At 38.7% G+C, this 20,258-nt stretch overlaps 1 protein-coding gene across 1 annotated transcript in view; it reads left to right on the top strand.

Annotated features, from left to right (window-relative positions):
- Positions 1-6,183: 6,183 nt before the first annotated feature.
- The window catches only part of TNPO1 (transportin 1), an 83,831-nt gene continuing 69,756 nt past the window's right edge, over positions 6,184-20,258 (top strand). Inside the window, exon 1 of the mRNA XM_052659008.1 lies at positions 6,184-6,246. Within this exon, the coding sequence (XP_052514968.1) occupies positions 6,232-6,246 (15 nt within the window). The 5' untranslated portion in view covers positions 6,184-6,231. The remainder of the gene's footprint in view (positions 6,247-20,258) is intronic.

Genomic DNA, 20,258 nt, shown 5'->3' with positions numbered 1-20,258 from the left:
TCAGATTTCCTCTTCTTGAGCTCTAAAATCACTGAGGATGGTGACTGTGGCCATGAAATCAGAAAACGATTGCTTCTTGGCGGGAAAGAGATGACAAACCTAGACAGTGCGTTGAAAAGCAGAGACATTACTCTGCCGACAAACGTCCATATGCTGAAGGCTATGGTCTCCCCAGTGGTCTCCCCAGTGGTCACATCTGGTTGTGAGAGCTGGACTGTAAAGAAGGCAGAGCACCAAAGAATTGATGCCTTCAAACTGTGGTGCTGGAGGACTCCTTAGACAGCAAGGAGATCAAACCAGTCGATCTTAAGGGAGATCAACCCTGAATGCTCACTGGAAGGACTGATGCTGATGCTGAAGCTCCAGTATTTCAGTCATCTGATGCAAACAGACGACTCATTGGAAAGTCCCGAAGCAGGGAAAAATTGAAGGCAGAAGAGGGCGTCAGAGGTCTCTGTTGCCCTCTTCTTCTGTCTTCAATCTTTCCCAGCGAGTTGGCTGTCAGGAGATGAGATTGCTGGATGGCATCACCAAAGCAATGGACATGAACTTGGGCAAACTTTGGGAGATGGTGAGGGACAGGGAGGTCTGGCATGCTATAGTCCATGGGGTCGCAAACAGTCTAGCTTGCCCAGTTGCCCACAACTGGGCAACTGAACAATGAGACTGAGTATCTTTTCAAATGCTTATTGGCAATCTATGTGTCTTATTTGAAGAGATGCCTATACAGATCTTTTGCCTATTTTAAACTCGATTATTTGTCTTTATATTATTGAAATATGAGTTCTTTATTCTAGAAAAGGTCTATCAGATATGTGACTTGCAAATATCGTTTTCCCATTCTATGGGTAGCCTTTTCACTTTCTTTATGTTATCCTTTGAAGCACAAACATTTTAAATTTTATTGAAGTCCAATTTATCTAGTATTTTCTTTTGCTGCTTACGCTTTTGGTGTCATATCTAAGAAGTCTTTTCCTAATACAAGGTACAAATATCTACTTCCATGTTTTCTTCCAAGAATTTTATAGTTTTAGTTCTTAAATTTAGTTTTATGATCCATTCTGAGTTAAATTTTGTAAATGGTACAAGGTAGGGGTCCAATTTTACCCTTTTGCATATGGATACTCAGTTGTCCCAGCACTATTTGTTGAAAACACTCTCCCTCATTTAGCTGTCTGGGGACCCCCATTGAAAATACACTGTAGATGTATGTCTTTTGTCAAATTTCAGAAGTTTTCAGCCATTCTTTGAGTATTTTTAGGCCCACCTTTCTTTTCTCTTTCCAGGACTCTGATGACATAAATGTTAGATCTTTAATTAGTCACTTAACTCCATGAAACTCTGCTCATTTTTTTTTTAATCTATTTTCTTTCTACTGCTAGATTGGATAATTTCTATTTATCTATCTACAGGTTCACTGATTCTTTCCTTCTACTCCTCCATTGTGTTGTTAAACCTATTCACTTAGTTTTCTGCTGATGTTATTCAGTCACCAAGTCACATCTGACTCTTTGTGACCCCACAGACTGCAGTATGCCAGGCCTCCCTGTTCCTCACCACCTCCCAGAGTTTCCCCAAGTTCATGTCCATTAAATTGGGATGCCATCCAACCATCTCATTCTCTGATACCCTCTTCTCCTTCTGCCTTCATTCAATCTTTCCCAGCATTGGGGTCTTTTCCGATGAGTCAGCTGTTCACATCAGGTGGCCAAAGTATTGGAGCTTCAGCTTCAGCATCAGTCCTTCCAATGAGTATTCAGGGTTGATTTCCTTTAGCATTGACTGGTTTGATCTCCTTGAAGTCCAAGGGACTCTCAACACCACAGTTTAAAGCATTAATTCTTCAGCACTCTGCCTTCTTTATAGTCCAACTCTCACATCCATACATGACTACTGGAAAGACCATAGCCTTGACTATACAGACCTTTGTTGGCAAAGTGATTTCTTTGCTCTTTAATACACTGTCTATATTTGTCATAGCTTTCCAAGAAGCAATCATCTTCTGATTTCATGACTGCAGTCACCATCCACAGTGATTTTCCAGAGCAAGAAGAAATCTGTCCGTTTCCACGCTTTCCCCTTCCATTTGCCATGAAATGATGGGACCAGGTGTCATGATCTTAGTTAAGTATTAAATTTTTAGTTCTAAAGTTTTCATTGGTTCTTTTTAATATCTCTTATTACTTTGCTAACGATTTTCTTTTTCTGTCTCAAGTGTTTTTGTAGCTGTTCAGAGAAGCATTTCTCAGATCTGTCTGTCTGCTTTAAAATCTTTGTCAGATATTCTAACAACCCTCTCATCTTGGTTTTATCATTTATTGTCTTTTTGATATACAGTTTGAAATCTTTCTAGTTTGTTAAATGATCATTGATTTTCAGGTGAAATCTAGATATCGAGGGTATTGTACTATGAGATTTTAGATCTTATTTAAATCTTTTATTTTAGCTGGCTTTTTCTGACACAGCATTCCAAGTGGAAGTGGGGGTGGAGAGCAGGTACCACCTCATTACTGCCAGGTTGGAGAAGAAGCCCAAGTTCCCTATTTGGCCTCCATTGACACCCAAGATAGGAGGCTTCCCATTACTGGTTAGTGGGATCAATGTCCTAACTCCCTACTTAACTTTCTCTGATACCAGAAGAGGCAAGGGGAAGTTGAGGTGAAAGTCTAGGCTCTCCACTAGACCTTTGCTAGCATGAATTAGGGGACAGGAGTCATATTTTTTTCATAGTTTTTGTCTGGAGTAGAACATTTATTGTCTAAATGTTTTCTGTCTGCTATCCTGCCCCTTTACTGGTCCTTCAGCTACAGAGAGGAATATTTTCTTGGGTCTTTCTTGGTCTGCACCATAGACGCTTCCAAGTAGCCAGCTTCTTCAGTCTCAAGTCTGGGATCTGAGGCAAAAAGAAAACTCAGGTAACTAATTTTTATATTCCTTGGGTTTCCAGGACATTAGCTAGTCTGTTTTCGCTCTTTCATGGATGTTTTATGTGTAACACATGTGTAACGTTTTATGTGTAAAATGTATGCTTGTTTTGTGTGTAGCGTTCAAGGATTTCAGCTGTACTTCGTGAGAAGAGCAAAAAGTAGGTCTGCTCCATCTTCTCAGAAGCAGAAGTCTAAGGAGACATTTTTATAAATAGAATCATATTTTAATCACTAGGAGATATTAATAGTTAAAGGAACTTTGAAGTTAATCTTTTCCCGGTTAATAATAATTCCCTTGTATATCTCTCTGTACAAACTATAAATTGGGTTTGCTTTAAGTGAGAAATGCTTATAGATTATTTACAAATATCTGAATATTGAATACAACTGTCCTTTTCCAACATTTGAATTAAATTCCTCTATATAATTACTTTTTAAATGTTTTTATCTTATTGCCAATCTGAACATATTGCAATGGAAGCCAATTCCTTAAACTACCTAGTGTTAAAGGATCTAGTGAGAATCCACAACTTTCCAGAAGTGTAAAACGGAAGCATTTCTCGGAAGTTTTCTATTTTAGAAGCTTCCCTGTATCTAATAGCTAGTTTCAGTTATCTTACTGAGTTTCTATATACTCACTAATAATTGACTATTAAAAATATTTAACAATTTCTGGATTTCCAGACCTATTCTTTTCAATAACCATTCCTCCTCAAACATCTGTTCTTTTATATGTGTTAATACCTAATAATACTATCTTTTATTGCCCTCCAACTATCTGTCAGACACTCTGCTAATAAGCTCCTAATATACTTTATCTTATTTAATCCTGTTTAAGACAAAGTGAAGCTCAGAAGGACCACACTGAAAGTGTCTGTAAGTGCATACAGAGCCTCTGTTTCTGAGATTCATGCTTGTTTTGACAGTGCCACAACCTACAGAGTAAGCATCTTTTCTTTCCAAGGTGAAAGCTTATAGGTATGTTTTCTCCCTTAATACTATTTTGTAACTTCTATCATGCCTTGATTTTATCTTGGTCATGTTTTTACCTAAGAAAGAAATTTTAATACAGAAATTTAAACTATGATATCTGTAATGATTCTGAAGTTAAACTCAAAGTTTATTTACTATTTTTAATTTCAAATATGTCATTAAAAATACCAACAATTCTTAAAAGTTTATCACATGAGCACTGTTGTACTGTATTTGGGTGTGAAGAGAAAACACTCCTGGATTAGATGCTACTTCATTTGGCTAATTGTGCCAAGAGGAAATAATAACAGGAAATTTAAAATAAAATAAGCTATGTTAATAAATCCTTGTTAATGATAAGAAGATTTACTGTTTAAAACACATATTTTTAATTTAACCTAAAGGACAAATATTAAAAGCCTACATGTCTAAATATCTCTGTATCCAATAGAGAACTATTTTATATTAAAATTTTAATTCATTTTCATTTACATTTTATAAAAGAATGCATATTTAATTTGCCTAGTCTCAATTTCAAAACATTGATAATCAGTATTATTTCCTTTCAAAATATCTTGGTCAATAAATCTTCTCACATACATTAAATAATACTTTACTTCTTTCCAATTCAACTATTTCCAAACTATTAGGCAAATTCCTTAGTAATTGCTTAATCAATAAATCTTTACACCTGTCATTATTTGCTAATCCTACACATTTTAAAAGTATTCCTGTTATTTTTCTTTAGTAAAGTAGCATACAAGTACCACATACACCCTGATTTGTAGAGAACAAGGCTCCCTATTCCATGACAGGACTTCTCAAAAGCAGAAATATAATTTTGTTATTTGGATAAATATACATATTTTGGATAAATATCCCTGCAGATATACTGAAATACCAGCTAGGAAGGTTGACATTAAGATTTTTTTTCTTGGTAATCTATTCCTCTTTCAGGGGTCTCTTTTTGCTTCACACTACTGCATGCAACTGCTATTGAATTACCATTAGAAAATGTTAATCATAATTATAAATATTTTAGTTATTTAAAATATTTTTTCTGCTATGTTCAATTTCCTAATGATAGAAAAGCTCCTTTTATACTCAAAGTCTAAGTTAAATAAACATTTTTTCATAAAATGACTGTTGTTGCAAATGAAAATTAAGAAGTTTATTAACAAATAAGATGTCTCAGTATGAAAAACACACTTCTAGTATTGGTACTATACTTTAATCTAGACTATACCTGGAAGGCAACAACCACCACACATTTTCAAAACGTAATGTATACAGCGTTTGCAAGCAGGATAGTCAAAACTGCTGGTATTTTTACACACATTGACCACGTGAGGAAGAATATTATCAGCAGCATCCTCACCTTAGGAAATAATATTTTAAATATTCACATATAGTAAATTTATATGTTAAGAATAATGTGGAGAAGGGAACTATTTATCTACTCACTATCATTATAATAAATGAGTATATAAAACGTCTACCTTTATAGGCTCATTTATATAAAATATAAATATTTTTCTGTTCAGAAAATAGAACATTTTAATTTCTCATGATGGCCTGTTACGGAGAGAGCCTGTTATTTCTAACAGCAAGAAATGACACTTCTATATGAATACACGCCTGAAGACGTAAAACCTAATTTTAGAAAGCATTTAATTTCACCTACATAGCAGTCGATGTGTCAGACACAGCATACCTCAAAAGCTATCCTGTAACATTCGCGGACAAGCGTCCACCCTATCTATCCATTGAAGACATTTCTGCTTTTTACCAGCGGCGACGGAACTGTATTATTGTGGAATATGCGGCACATTCGGTATTAAATAGGCTCCCGGGGAAGGGCTGTCACTTTGGAGTTGGTCCCCGGGAAGGGCCGTTGTGTTCGGAAACAGCCACCCTTGCAGGGCCATTTTGTCCGAGGCCTCACAGGGCAGAGCAGCGTCAACAGCGGCTCCTCTTTGAGCCACAGGCTCGGGCCCGCGAGCCGGCCGCAGGAGGCGCGAGCTGGAGCCCGGCAGCGGGCCGAGGCCCGAGGCCCGAGGCCCGAGCCTGCAGCGCGGGCTCAGAAACCGCTGCCACGCGCCGCCGGGCTCAGGTCCTTAGGCCCCGCAGTCGCCCGGCCGCGGTTTTCCCCAGCCCCGGCGCCGTTGCCAAGGCGACCGCCGCCGAACGTTCCCGCGGCGGGCCCCGCCCCCCGTCCAATCGGACCGGCGCTCGCCGGAGCCCAGATTCTCTTTGTTCCGCAGCCATTTCAGGCCCCGGACGGGAGGCAGCGCCGCTTCGGCAGAGGGCCCGAGCGCCGGAGGCCTCTGGGATGGTGTGGGACCGGGTAGGTGGCGTGAGGGTGCGCGGCCCCTGACTGGAGGGCGGGAACTGGGGCAAGCTGTTCGCAAGCTGCCTGACGGCCGCGGGGAGAGGCGCCGCCGCCTCAGCGGTGCCAGCCTGGCCGTTTGGAGCCCGGCGGCGGCGGCGGCGCGGTTCTAAGCCCAACAGCTGCTGGCCCAGGCGTTCTTGGGGATCCGGACAGGGGGCGGGCGGCGGCTCTTCAGGTGGCCGAGGTTAGGGCCCGTAGCCCCTAAGGGGTGGCAGGAAGAAGGTCTGCGCCTCAGGGAGCTGACTGACTGAACCGCGGCGTTTGAGGGCCCCGGCACAGCTGCTCCCCGCGGGTTCTGGGCACCGTCGGGCGCTGCCCCGGATGCCCGCTCTTTGTCCCGGGCCCGCACCCACCACCGCCTCCACACTCCGACGGCTGATCGCTGTCTCCAGGCGGCTTTTTTCCCCTTGGGGATTCGTGGTTTCACGACATGTTTACATAACTGTACGGGTTTTGCGTGGGTCTGTGTTTTTTGCACTTCTGCCCTTCTGTACTTCTCCCACGCGAACACGCCCCAGGGAACTGCTGCTGAGAAGCGGACCCACGCCACAAGCAACCTGTTTGGGGAGTGGTTTTCTTCCTATTGAAAGCAATCGCTTGTTAACTTGTTTTCAGATTTTAAGAATCAACTGGATTTTACAAGGATTGCATAGTTTTAAGCACGTTACCTTAACCATCACTAATCAGTTCCGTTCTTCCACAGATAAAAATATAGAAAATTAAGTTGGAGATTGTCCACAAATTGATTTTGACAGTTGTGTTAAGAAGCTCAGTAGCAATCCTGCCTTGAAGCTTGTAGCTTGAATGATGAGTGTATAAATGGTGCTTTTTTTTTTAACCTAAAGGAAAGATTTAAAAAAAAAATACAAGTTGCATCGTGTAGTAGGTATTTGAAAATGCAAAACTGTAAAATGGCTGTCCTGACATACTCGTTTTTAGGATAACAAAAGTTACATTTGGTTTTAAGTTTCTCTATTTTGTCAAAGCTTTCGTATTAGAATGGTAAATCAGTTATACTTAATCAGGGGAGGATTCCGTTTTTTTGAAATCAATTCTGTTTTCCGTTTTTACCCTCTCCTGCACCTATTCTTTTTAGAGAATGACTCTGCCAAGTTGAAAACTTGCAACTGCAAAAGAGAAATACTAGCTTGAAGGTGCAGATTTCTTTTTGACTCTGCACTGTATGCAATGCATAAATGCGTAACAGTTTGGCAGTTCACCTAATTTAATAGGAGCCTAATGAACTATTAGTGATTCATTTTCTTTTACCTGAAAGAGGCCCCTACCAGATCAGCCTTGATGTTGTTACATTTTCATCCTAGATATTCAGGGAATGACTGAATTCCTCCCACAGAAGTATCTTAAAATATTTTAAAGATGTATAGCTTATTATCATTGTATATTGTGAGCAGGATAAGATTTTGGTAAAAATATATATGATTCCAGTTGTAAATCTTTCCGTTATCAAAACTTTTTATATCCATTGTTTTTATGACTAGTTTTTTTATATAATGTTAAAGCCATCTCATGAATTCTGTTTTTCTAAATCCTATAAATGAACTGCATTGGGATATAAATGTATTATGTTTAGAGGAATTGCTTGCAGTTAACCATGTTGGATTACTGCAGACACTGTTTTTAAGAAAAGGAATTTGGTTATACAGGAAGCCAAACCAAGTGACATATATAATGAAATAAATTTATCAAATGTAAACTGCAGAGAAGAACACAGCAATAAGTGGGAGTTATTTGTTTTGCCCAAGATATAAATTATGAATTTTTTCCTAAAATTGATATTTGAATACATGTTGGTGCCAAAGAGATGTTGTTCCTAAAAAACAAAAGGGTGAAAAAGCTGAGAAAATCAAAGTGAAAAGTTTTCAGAAACAGTGTAGAGTGATTCCACCTTCAGAAAGGTAGGATCAGAGACAGCTAAGAGACAGCTAAATTCCCCAGGTGTTGAAAATCTTTCCTAGTTGGTTCCATTCAGCCAGTGCTATGATAGCGCTCTGGTGAGTGCTGGCCGGCAGGAGAGGTCTCCTGGATTGTAGAGGGTGGGGAGTTTACAATGGAAGACAGAGATTTGCAGAAGTGGTAACTGTAGATGTGTAGTTCTATAGATGGATGTTGGGCTTCCTCGGTGGCTCAGTGGTAAAGAATCTGCCTGCAATGCAGGAACCTCAGGAGACTCAGGTTCAGTCCCTGGGTCAGAAAGATCCCCTGGAGGAGGGCATGGCAAGCTATTCCACTATTATTGCCTGGAACATACCATGACAGGCTAAATCCATAGGGTCCCAAAGAGTCAGGACATGACTGAAGCGACTTAGCACACAGATGGGCGTTAGGGTGGGAAAGAGTTTTCAGAAGCCATGTTTGCTTATTTCACGACTTCCATACTAGAATTATTTGAGGTACTATGTAATAATGTTAAGAGTTCCAGAATCTTAATGGTTAAATGAGATACTAGAATAGGAGATTAGGGTGCAGATTTGTCTTAGAATTTTCTGCAGTAGATAAAACCAATACAGGAATGGTGGCTACATCTTATTCCAAAATGGCACCTGATAGCTGAGCAAATATTTGAATTCAGAATGGAAGGAAAGCTGAAGGAAATCTGATATCTGAAAGACTATAAGATTTGAATCAACATATGTCTTTTTAATGGTAAAAATTTTAAAACAAAGCAAGTCTTTTCAGTGTAATACCATAAGTTCTTAGAAGTGGGCCTGTCATGTAGTAAACACTTCATAAATAATAACTGTTATTATCATCATCTTTGACATGGTCATTGGTATTTTAGAAAACTATTGAAAGCAACCATAAAATAATAATCACAAATATCAGGACCATGAGGTAATTAAGCCCTTTGATACATTTCCTTCCAATATTTTTTCTCAGTTTATTTGATTTTTATACAGTTGAGACCTTTATGTTAATAATTTTGCTTTTTTCACCTAGCACCTAAGCATTCTGACATGCTGTGAAATTATTTTGTCTGCATCTTTTTAAATGACCACAAGATGTTTTTATGAGTTTCTCATAATTAAACATTTTGCTCTTGGACAGTTAGCAAGTTTCTTTTTTTATTATATTTTTGCAGTTATAATAAACACTACAGTGAACATCCTTATACATAAAACAATTTCTGTGTTTTAGATTATTTCCCAAAGTGAAAATATTGGGTCAGTATATATGAACATCCAAAAACTCAGTTCATATTGCCAAACTGCTTTTACTTAAGGGAATTTAATAATGGAATTAAATTGAGGAGCACAGCATTTATTGCCCTTTTGCTTGAGTTGAAAGGGAAGAGAGAGTGAATTAACATTTTTTTCTATTGTAGGATGATGTAATATGATACTCATCATTTGTAGGCATTTGGCATACATTATTACTTTTACATACATTATGCTCATTATACTAGCCCCTTGTTGCTTTACACATGATAGTTACTTCCATTTTACTTATGGGAGAACTGAAATATCAGTAGGTAAGTAGTTTGCCCAGAGACTCAAGAGTGTTCTTGGCTGAATCTGAATCTAAATCTGCATGATTATGAAACACGTATTCTTTTATTTATAAAATTTTATGACACACATATTCAGAATCTTATAATAAACATGTGTATACATTGAATGAATGCAGAATCTTAAAATGTGTTTTATAGTTCACTCTAACAATGAATCTATTAACTATAGATCATAGACCACATTTTTTTAAAATTTATTAATTATTTATTTTTGGCTGCTCTCAGTCTTCAGTGCTTCTCGGGCTTTTCTCTAGTTGCGGGGAGCAGAGGCTGCTCTGTACTTGATGATGTGCGGGCTTCTCATTGCAATGGCTTCTTTTGTTGCAGAACACAGGCTCTAGGGCGTGCAGACTTCAGTGGTTGTGGTTCCAGGGCTCTAGAGCACAGACTCAGTAGTTGTGGAGCTCAGGGCTTAGTTGCTCTGGCATGTGGGATCTTCCTGCACCAGCGATAGAACCCATGTTTCCTGCATTGGCAAGCGGATTCTTTACTGCTAAGCCACCAAGGAAGCCCCATAGACCACGTTCTGAAGATAGTAAACTGAGCTGGAAGTAATGAATGAATGACTTGCAAAGTTTTAAAACAGGGAAGGTTTAACTATTCTGGTGTATTTTAAAAAGGAAAAAAAAAAAGAACTCCTTACCAGGATGAGGTGTAATTGGTAAGGAGTATATAAAGCTGGTTTCTAAAATGATTGCAGCAAGCATTTGTGGGTTAAATGCTCTTAGTAAAGACCTCTTAGAGGAGGAGAAAACAAATCTATCAAATATGGGGGTTAAGAGAAATGACAAAGGCCCATTAAATAACTAAATTGAAAAACATGTTTAGTGAAATCCCTGGCAAAGTGTCAACTGAAGTCTTAATAGAAAAGAAAAAAATATATGTTGAGGAGAGTAAGAGTATCAACAGGTGTTTGAGAATAATTTTATACTGAAAACTGAAGCAAAAAAAAATTTTTTTAGTTGCATTTTGTAGTTGACTTTGAAGCACTCTGAAACCATTAGTGAAATTATTGGGGAAGTCCCTGTAACCTCAGATACCAAAGTAACCACTACAGTGAAAAGATTGAGCCCAGAAAGGTCAAGATTCCATTGCTTTTGTCTTTACTAAGGAAGGAATTAGGGGAGAGAAATACTTCACCAGATTGTGAGTGTACAAAAAAGGTGCAAATAAATAATTAGGGATAGGTGGTATCCATCAAAATTGTAAGTAAATGAATATAAACATGGATCATTATACTGCCATTAGAAATAATGTTTTTTAAAAATACTTAATGAAGTAAAAATATAGTTTATTTTAGCTGGCACATAGGAAAATGATGGAAAGGTGCCAAATTATGGAGAACTTCATGGGCCCTTTATGCATTTAATGAGCATTTTTAGTGCTAAGATTGTCCCTTTTTCTCAAGAGATTTAGATCCTACTGTGGAGAGAGAGCTGTAAATCAAAAAAGTGCAGTGAAGTGTAGGTAAAGCTTTTATGATATAAATCTGATGAGATCCTGTAAATAGTTTCTGCTTTGTAGACAAACCAAACTCAGCCACTGTAGTGCAAAAGCAACCATAGACAATATGGAAACCAAGGGGTGTTATTAGATTTGATTGGTAGGCTTTAAGGAGAAGAAGGGGACAACAGAGGATGAAATGGTTGGATGGCATCACCTACTTGATGGACATGAATTTGAGCAAGCTCCAGGAGTTGGTGATGGACAAGGAAGCCTGGTGTGCTACAGTCCATGGGGTCACAAAGAGCCGGACACGACTGAGTGACTGAACTGAAGTAGGATCTCTAGTATATAGTAGAAGGATTTTAGGAGGAGATACCTGCTGAACCTTGTATTGCCCTAGCATGAGCCATTAAAAGATTTGAAACAAGAAATTTGTAGTGTTGATTTGTGTGATTCATTAAGAACAGAAAAATAGGTTATTTTTAGGTGCTCTAAACTAATAAGAGGATTCATTTTTTAAATGGGCAAATTCATAGACAAGGAAATACAGCTAGCCAATAAACATGAAATTAATGCTCTACCCCACCAATAGGAGAGAGCAAAGTAAAACAGTGAAAATTTTTTTTACCCATCAGATTGGCAAAAGTGAGAAGAATGTAGAATGTATTTTCCTAGAATGTATTGGTTAGATTGTAGGGAAACTTAAACATTGAATAAATCAGTACAGCCATTTTAAGTTTCAAGTAAAAACTTTTTTTGACTTGAGCAGTTTCTAAGAGAAACACATGGGTATATCAGGAATCATGTATATTCAAGGAAGTCTTTGTCAGTAGCCACAGAACCTCCAGACTTTCAGGTCACCTTATCTCCTCTACTCTCAATCATTTAAAGGTCTATATTTGGCTCTGTTTTTTTTTTTTTTACCCCGCATCCCAGCTCTTCATATTCTTCTCTGTGCGTTCATCTACAAAATCCAAAGCTTGAAAAAGCTACTGTTCTCCCTCCCTTCTGCCTAAAAATCCTTATGTTTTGGATTATGTCCTCGGACTATGTGACTACTTCCCTTTATGATTGCAATCAACTGCTAACATTAAGGTCATTCCTCCTCATTTCTCTTATTTTTGCTCCAGGCTTTTGCCCCTCTCTTCAATACCACTCAGTCTTGATACTGGAATTAGAATGAGCATACCTGATTTTTCCTCCAGTGTTCCTTTCTGCTCTGCCTTATCTCAGTCACTCATTCCCAAAGTGGTTCCCTCTTGCACTGTCAGTGACTGCAGTCCTGTGGTTGCTGTTTCATGCTGTCTGCTCTTTGCCCATGGTGATGGACAGGGAGGCCTGGCGTGCTGCGATTCATGGGGTCGCAGAGTCGGACGCGACTGAGCGACTGAACTGAACTGAACTGAACTCTTTGCCCATGCTTCCTATCTAGTAGTTCACTCCAGCCCTGACTTTCTCTTTGCCCCAGTGGAATCGCCAGTTTGTTGATCCTGTTACTGTCCTTGCCACTCACCCTCTTGATGTTTCTACTTCCTTTCTTACTCAGTTTAAATTCCATGGTTAATCACTCCTTTGGATGACTCCCTTGCTCTTCGCTTGTTTAGTAGAACCACACACTGGTTGAAACCAACTCTCTGCTTTCTTTGCACCTGCCCCGAGGTATCTTAGTATGGCTAGAAGAAAACACAGCCACATATGACCACATGCCTCGTGGGGATTGTTATGCTGCCTGTTGATTATACTGTATTTTCCTAGTCTGTTCACTTTCCCACTTTTCTCAATAACTATTTTGTATCTTCTTTTCTTCACACCTCCAACATGTCTTTTCCCACCCTCATTTTCAGTTCATCACCTTGCTTCCTATTTTGTTAAGGAAACTGAAGCAGTCGGCAAACTTCCACACACTTCCACCGCCCCGTGAACTATGATCATCTGTGTCAATACATGCTGTCTTCTTGCTTGTTATCTTAGATGAGCTGTTCTATGTTCTTGTGTCTGCTTTTGTATTAGATCCCATCCTTTCTCTTCTATCATCTGCTCAAGGAATTCCTTCAGCTTCTGTCCTTCCACATTAAATTTTTCCTTTCCTGGAATATTTCAGTCAGCAAAGAGACAAACTACTATTTCTACTATGTAAAAAAAAAAAAAAATTGATCCACTCTTTACTACCTGTTTCCCCATATTTTTGGTTTCCTTTTGTGGCATTATTCCCTGAAAGAGTTGTCTATATTTGCTGTTGCTGTTTTCTCCTCCCATACTCTGTCAAACCCATTCCAGTCAGGCCTTTGCACCATTCTGAGCTGAGACAGTTCCTTCATTTCTCCAGTAACTTCCATGTGGCCAGATGCCATATGTTATTGAGTCTGTTCATCTTACTTGACCTGTCAGCAACCTTGGATAGAGCTATTTCTCTTAATCTTGAAACTCTTTTCTTCTTTGCTTTGCAGGATAACTCACACCCCTGGTTATCTCCTACCTCAGTGCTGGCTCCTTGTAATTCTCCTTTGCCTTTCTTTACACAGACTTAGTGTTGGAGAGCCCCAGAGCTCAGGCCTTGTTTTTTGTGTTTGGCACATACTCACTCCATTGGTAATCTCATTCAGTCTCATGGCTTTAAATACCGTCTAAATGCAGTATATGCTCAGTCACTCAGTCGTGTCTGGCTCTTCTTAACCCCATGGGCTGTAGCCCACCAGGCTCCTCTGTCCTTGGAATTTTCCAGGCAGGAATAGTGGAGTGGGTTGCTGTTTGCTTCTCCAGGGGATCTTCTCCACCCAGGGATTAAACCTAGATCTTCTGCATTGCGGGCAGATTCCTTACCAGCTGAGCCACCAGGGAAGTTTCCATCTAAGTGTGAGCAGTGCCCAAGTTTAGATCTTTTTCCTCTCTCTCTAATTCTTTACATATTCAACTCCTATTCGACATTTCTACCTAAATGTCTAATGATAGGCCTCAGGCTCAGCTTGTCCGTAACTTACCGCCTAAACTTCCTCCCAGTACTGGCTCTACCCACAGACTTCACCATTTTGGTTTGTCAATGGCAACTCCATCCTCCCAGTACCTCACACTAAAATACTGGAGTTGTTCTTGACTGTGTTGTTTCTTTGACACATCCATTCCATCAAGACAACTTTTTTTCTTTTCCTAGATCATCAAAATATATCCAGAATTTTCCCATGCTTCACCCTCTTCACTCCCCTTATCCTGGTCCCATCCACAGCCATCATATCTTTTTGGATTACTTCCTAGGAGTCTATCTGATCTCCTTGTTCTGTCCTACCCTCCTGCCCGCAGTCTTCCTTCAGTATAGCAGCCAGAGCAAACCTTTTACGGTTTATATAGTCTCGGTCACTTCTCCATTCAAAGCCCTGAGGTTCCCCGTTTGACTCAGAAAATCTAGTCCTTAGGATAACTTACAAGGCTCTACATAATCTACCCAACCCGCTTCCTTTTCTTCTTACCTCCCTGACCTCATTTCCCACTACCAGTTTCCCTTCTTACCCACTGGCCTTTGCTCAGCTCTCACGTTCTCTAAACACTGTTTAAGACTGCATCCTAACCTCCTATCCCCCTTATCCTGGATTCTTTTTTACTTTGTGCATACTACATACCACCTTCTAACACACAATTAGGAGTCAACAGGCTAGATCTCCATTGCCCTGTGGCCTGTTTTTGTACAGCCTATGAGCTAAGAATGGGTTTTTTTTTTTTTTTAATTTTTAAGGATTGTAAAACAGAAAGACTACATAACAGACACATTCTTAGTATTTGGCCTGAACATGGTCTGCAAAGTGCAGAAAATTTGCTTTCTAGGCCATTACAGAAAAGTTAGCACTAAATACTCTGTTTATTGTCTTTCTCTTCTTACATGAATGTAAGCTCCAGGAGAGCAAAGACCTTTGTTTTCTTTATTGCTCTATTTGCAATAAGAACAGTGCCTAGAATATAGACAGTCAGTAAGTATTTGTTAAAAGAATGAATTGCTTGTAATGGTATAAAATTAAAATGAAATGGCAACCCACTCCAGTATTCTTGCCTGGAAAATTCCCATAGACAGAAGAGCCTGGCAGGCTACAGTCCATGGGGTTGCAAGAGTTGGACATGACTTAGCCATTAAACCACCACCAAACCAGAGCTAAATATAATGAGTAGGAAAGTGAAGGCATATTTTAAATGCGTTCTTATAGAACCGAAGTAAAATTCATTTTATTTTGACATAAAGATATGTATTTAAGTGCCCCCAAAACAGCTCTGTAAGGATACAGCATCAAATGAATATTAGAGTACCTAGAAGAGACCAGGATTAGGAGAGGTACTTGAAGGGAACTTGAATTTCATCTGTATTGTTTACTTTAATACAGTGAGAAGCAGCAGATACCAATTTTTCATTTAAAGATTCTTCTAATGAAGAGAAAGGGGGAAAAACAGGTATTGACTAAAGCAGTGAGAAGAAAGAGAGAGTAAGCAGGTAGAGAGAGAGGGAAGAAAACATTGCTGGCCGAATATGACATTTTAAAAAGGCAGTCTGAGAAGTGGGCAGTATCAATATTTGAAGATAGAGCAAGCAAAAGTAAGACTCTTAAGTAGGAAAAAGCATAACATCAGGGAACTATAAGAAAACTGGTGGGGAGCATAGTGGGAAAAGGGGACAGAGTCTGCTAGGAGATTAGTTCAGAGAGAGACAGAATCCCACATTAGGAACAATTTTGTAGGCTACGGTAAGAGTAAGGTGAAAGTTGCTCAGTCATGTGCAACTCTTTGCGACCCCATGGACTGTACAGTCCATGGAATTCTCCAGGCCAGAATACTGGAGTGGGCAGCCTTTCCCTTCTCCAGGGGATCTTCCTAACCCAGGGGTCAAACCCAGGTCTCCCACATTGCAGGAGAATTCTTTAGCAGCTGAGCCACCAGGGAAGCCCATGCTAAGAATATGAGGCTCTATTTTTAATTGTGAAGAGAAACGATTGGACAGTTTTGATAGAGAGAAGATATAATTGCAACTTTAACTTGATCATTTTTGCTGCTTCATCTCAAAAAATGGGGCTGGAAGTGAACAAGAGGGAAGGCCGGGTACTACGTTTGTAGGAAATGGTATCTGGACTGTGGTAGACAGTATAGGAGAAAAGTGGTCAGATTCAGAGAATATTTTAAAGGTATATTTTAAGAGTATACTTCGACAGAACTGACTGATGGTTTAAGTGTAGAATATAAGGAAAATCAAGGATGACACCTTGGTATTTTGGCGTGAACAACTGGATGAGCACTAGGAGCGTTTACTAATAATAGGCAACTGGAGGAGGAACAAATCTGAGTGAGATGAAGAAGGAAATCAAGTTCTGTTTTAGCCAGCAAAGTTTGAGATATCCATTTAATAAACAGGTAAATATATGTCTTACAAGATGTTAGATACTTGAGTCTGCAATTCAAAGGGCTAGTCACTGGCACAAACTGGATAGATTATGTAGACAGGAGAAAGATGCCTGGGATATTTAGGGGTGGGGCGTCAGCAAGGTAAAATGAAAACCAAAGGAGATATATTGCCACAGGCTAAGAGGTGAAAGAATTGTAACCTGTTTTCAGCACTGTGGAGAAATTAAGATGAAGCCAAGAAGAAACCATTTGGTTTGGCAACAAGGAAATCTCAGTCTCATGGAATATAGTTGAGGGGCAGGGGGGGTGATGGGCGGGGAACAGGGTGATTGTACCCAACTTTCAAGATGTTTCTGTGAATGGAAGGGGATAATCGAGCATTAATTGGAAAGAGTGGGTAAATGGAGTCAAAGCTTGTTTTTAAAGATATTTTTAGATAATTTTAAACTTAGAGAAAAGTTATGGGGGGAGTAATTGGGAGAACTGTCATATACCCTTTACCTGCATCAACCCATTTGTAACATTTTGCCACATTCTTCCAGCCACTGCCACATGAGATTATTTTTTTGAGTAGATTGCATACATCTTGCTCTTCTACCCTTTAATACCTTAATATGTACTTCTTAAGAGCCACAGGATATTCTCTTCTGAAACCACATATAGTCATCAACTTCAGAAAATTTAGTGTTTTAAAGTCTGTATTACAACTTTTGTCACTTGTTCTGGTAACATCCTTTATAACATTTTTTTCCTGCAGTGCAGGATCCGGTCTAGGGTTTTATATTACTGTTTGTTGTCATCTTTTTAGACAATGAGTTTTTTTAATTGAATGTAGCCATTTTTCCTCATAATAGCCCCATGAGGTAGAAGTACTATTAATTATCTCATTTTGTAGATCATAGGTTAATTATTCTTCCCATGACTAATAAGTGGCAAAGCAAGAATGCAAAGTCAAGCTAAGGAACAACAGGGTTTGGACTCTTAAGCTGTATACAACAGTGCCTCCCATGTAGTGCATGGAAAAGTCTGGAATTCCTCATTTGACGTGGGCAAATAAGTCAAATATAGAAATCAGAGACAAAGATTCTTATATCAAAAAAGTGATTTTAAATTTCTAGATCTAGGTTATAACTCCTGCAGTGGTGGATCAGAGTGTAATGTCACCTTGATGAGCATCAGGACAGAAGGAAACAAGGAAAGAAAAGTGAAGATATTTAAACTTTATATGTAAATTTTACCAGTGTGTGCATGCATGCTCTGTCATGTACAACTCTTTGCAGCCCCATGGACTGTAGCCGCCAGGCTCCTCTATTAATGGAATTTTCCAGGCAAGAATACAAGAGCAGGTTGCCATTTCTTCCTCCAGGGGATCTTCCTGACCCAGGGATCAAACCCACGTCTCCTGCATTGGCAGGCAGATTATTTACCACTGAGTCACCTGGGAAGCCCAAATTTTACCAGACACATTGTTGGGCTATTGCTGGTTGTTTAGAAAGGTAGAATAAAGTACTTGAGTTCATTCTTTTGTGGTAAAGTTTTAATTTGCAATATATATGGGTATGAACTGGAGAACCCTGACATAAGTTTTGGCTCATAAAATACTGCTTATCAGACCTTTTCTAGAAAATATTAGGAGAATTAATTTAGGAAAAGAGCTTTAAACCGTGAATCATTAAAACCACAGGTGATCCAATGAGCAGGAATTAGAACACTACATTGGATTTTTAGCTCAATAATGTTTTATACAGTTTTTGGTACACAGTTTTGAGGATATAATAGGCAAAGACTTCCATTGGGTAGAAATCCAAGTTATGATGAAAATTTTTGCACATAATGTTTTCAACTAAAGAATGAATTCAATAAGAACTGACCTAAGCCTGGTGCAGTCAGTTCACAGGAGCCCAGGTATTTGCTGAAAGAATCACATGACATGAAATTCTTACTCAAGTAATTTAGCAGTCCCAGAACTACAACTGAGTTGAATACAAATTTCTGTGAAAACTTGGAGGATTTCAGTAGCAAGTATAAAGTAAGGCTGGCTTTGGTATGTAGAATATGACCAGATTCATTATTTACTAAATGTTTTAACTTCTAGAACCTGAAAAGGAGCATGGTCTTTAATTGCTTTGTAAGTAAGGAAGTGAACCAAACAAGTGTAAATGACCTGTACAGGATTGCCCGGCCAGTTCTTTGTGCAGAGAAGAACTGAGACACGCCTTTTTCACTGATGTTATTTTGGCTTGTCATGGCACAGAGGACTTGAAAACCCAAGCAGGTGAAGACCCAAGCAGGTTGTCTTAATGCCTGGTGAAATTACAGTGTCTGGGAGCTGAAGTGTCCGTTTTGCTTCCCCAAATTTCATCCTTCCCTTAGTCTGACACCACCCCCACCATACATCAAGGATGAAACTGGAGAGACTGTAAAGGAAGGAGGCTTTTCTGGAGTCTTGTTTTAGCATAGATAGTAAGCTCAGAAACAAGAGAGTGATACAGTAGTTTCAGATTTAATGTAGGAATTTGTTGGGGAAGCTTAAAAGCCAGTAAAAAAAAATAAAAATTGAGTCATTAAAAAGGAAAAATCTCTAATAAAAAGCCTAGCTTTGTTTTACCCTTACATTCCAGTGGGCTAGAGGCTTTTGTGTTGGTGTTGTTACTTGCTGATCAGGTACACAGCAGGCATTTTTATTTGTTAAACAGAATCTACACCTTCACACTCCGGTGAGATTCTAGTAGAGTTTAAATTGCTCAGCAACTCAGACAAAACTGTGATTTCAGATCAAATTATTATTTGGGAATTATTATTTATTTGAGAAATAAAAACTCCTGTCCATCTCAAATGCTATGGGATCAAGTTCATCAACTGTGTAGCCACATATTGAGTTGTTGAATTGAGTAACATAAAGAAATCTTAGGAATTTCCTAGTTCATCTCTCTTTCTAGGCTTTTATTGTATTTGTAGTTTCCAGATAAAATATCCAGCATATATAAGTGCTGAATACAAGTTTGCTTATTGATTTGATTTCTGGAGTTTCTTCTTTCTAGAACATGCGTGTTACTCCTGTAAGAATGTATAATGAAGAAGTGAATGAAGACTATTTATTTCATTAACTGTAAATAATATGGATTAGTGACTTAATGACAATTTTTTCTTAAAATTAAAATATGACTTAAAGATTTTGCTTTCTGTGTCCCCAGTCCTACTCCAGGGAAATGATTCAGGAAAAATTTGTTTTATAATAAATGAATTTCTCTTTCTAAGGATCAGTTTAGTGTAATAGAAATAGTGTGCACTCTTAAGGCAGTTCATTAGATTCCTGTGTCTATCAATTTTAAGTGTCTGATCATAGCTGTTATCTACCTCATAGACTAGACACAGAACTATACCATTAGTGTCAAGTTATAATTTGTAAGCATTTTTTCCACCCCCATCTTACTACATTAGCTTCCTTAAGGAGAAAAATATATTAAGAATCTGTTGATGAGTATAACATCTTTTTTATCTTAAATGAACAATTTTCATTTACTGTTTTTCAAAAGGTCTTAATTTTGTTTAAAATATTTAAAATTTTTTCTGTTCTTTTAAATTGGAGTATAGTTGATTTACAATGTTGGCTTAGTAATAC

Source organism: Budorcas taxicolor, chromosome 20 (assembly GCF_023091745.1).
Source record: "Budorcas taxicolor isolate Tak-1 chromosome 20, Takin1.1, whole genome shotgun sequence".
NCBI classification, from domain to species: domain Eukaryota; kingdom Metazoa; phylum Chordata; class Mammalia; order Artiodactyla; family Bovidae; genus Budorcas; species Budorcas taxicolor.
This window is presented reverse-complemented; position numbering and strand designations above follow the sequence as displayed.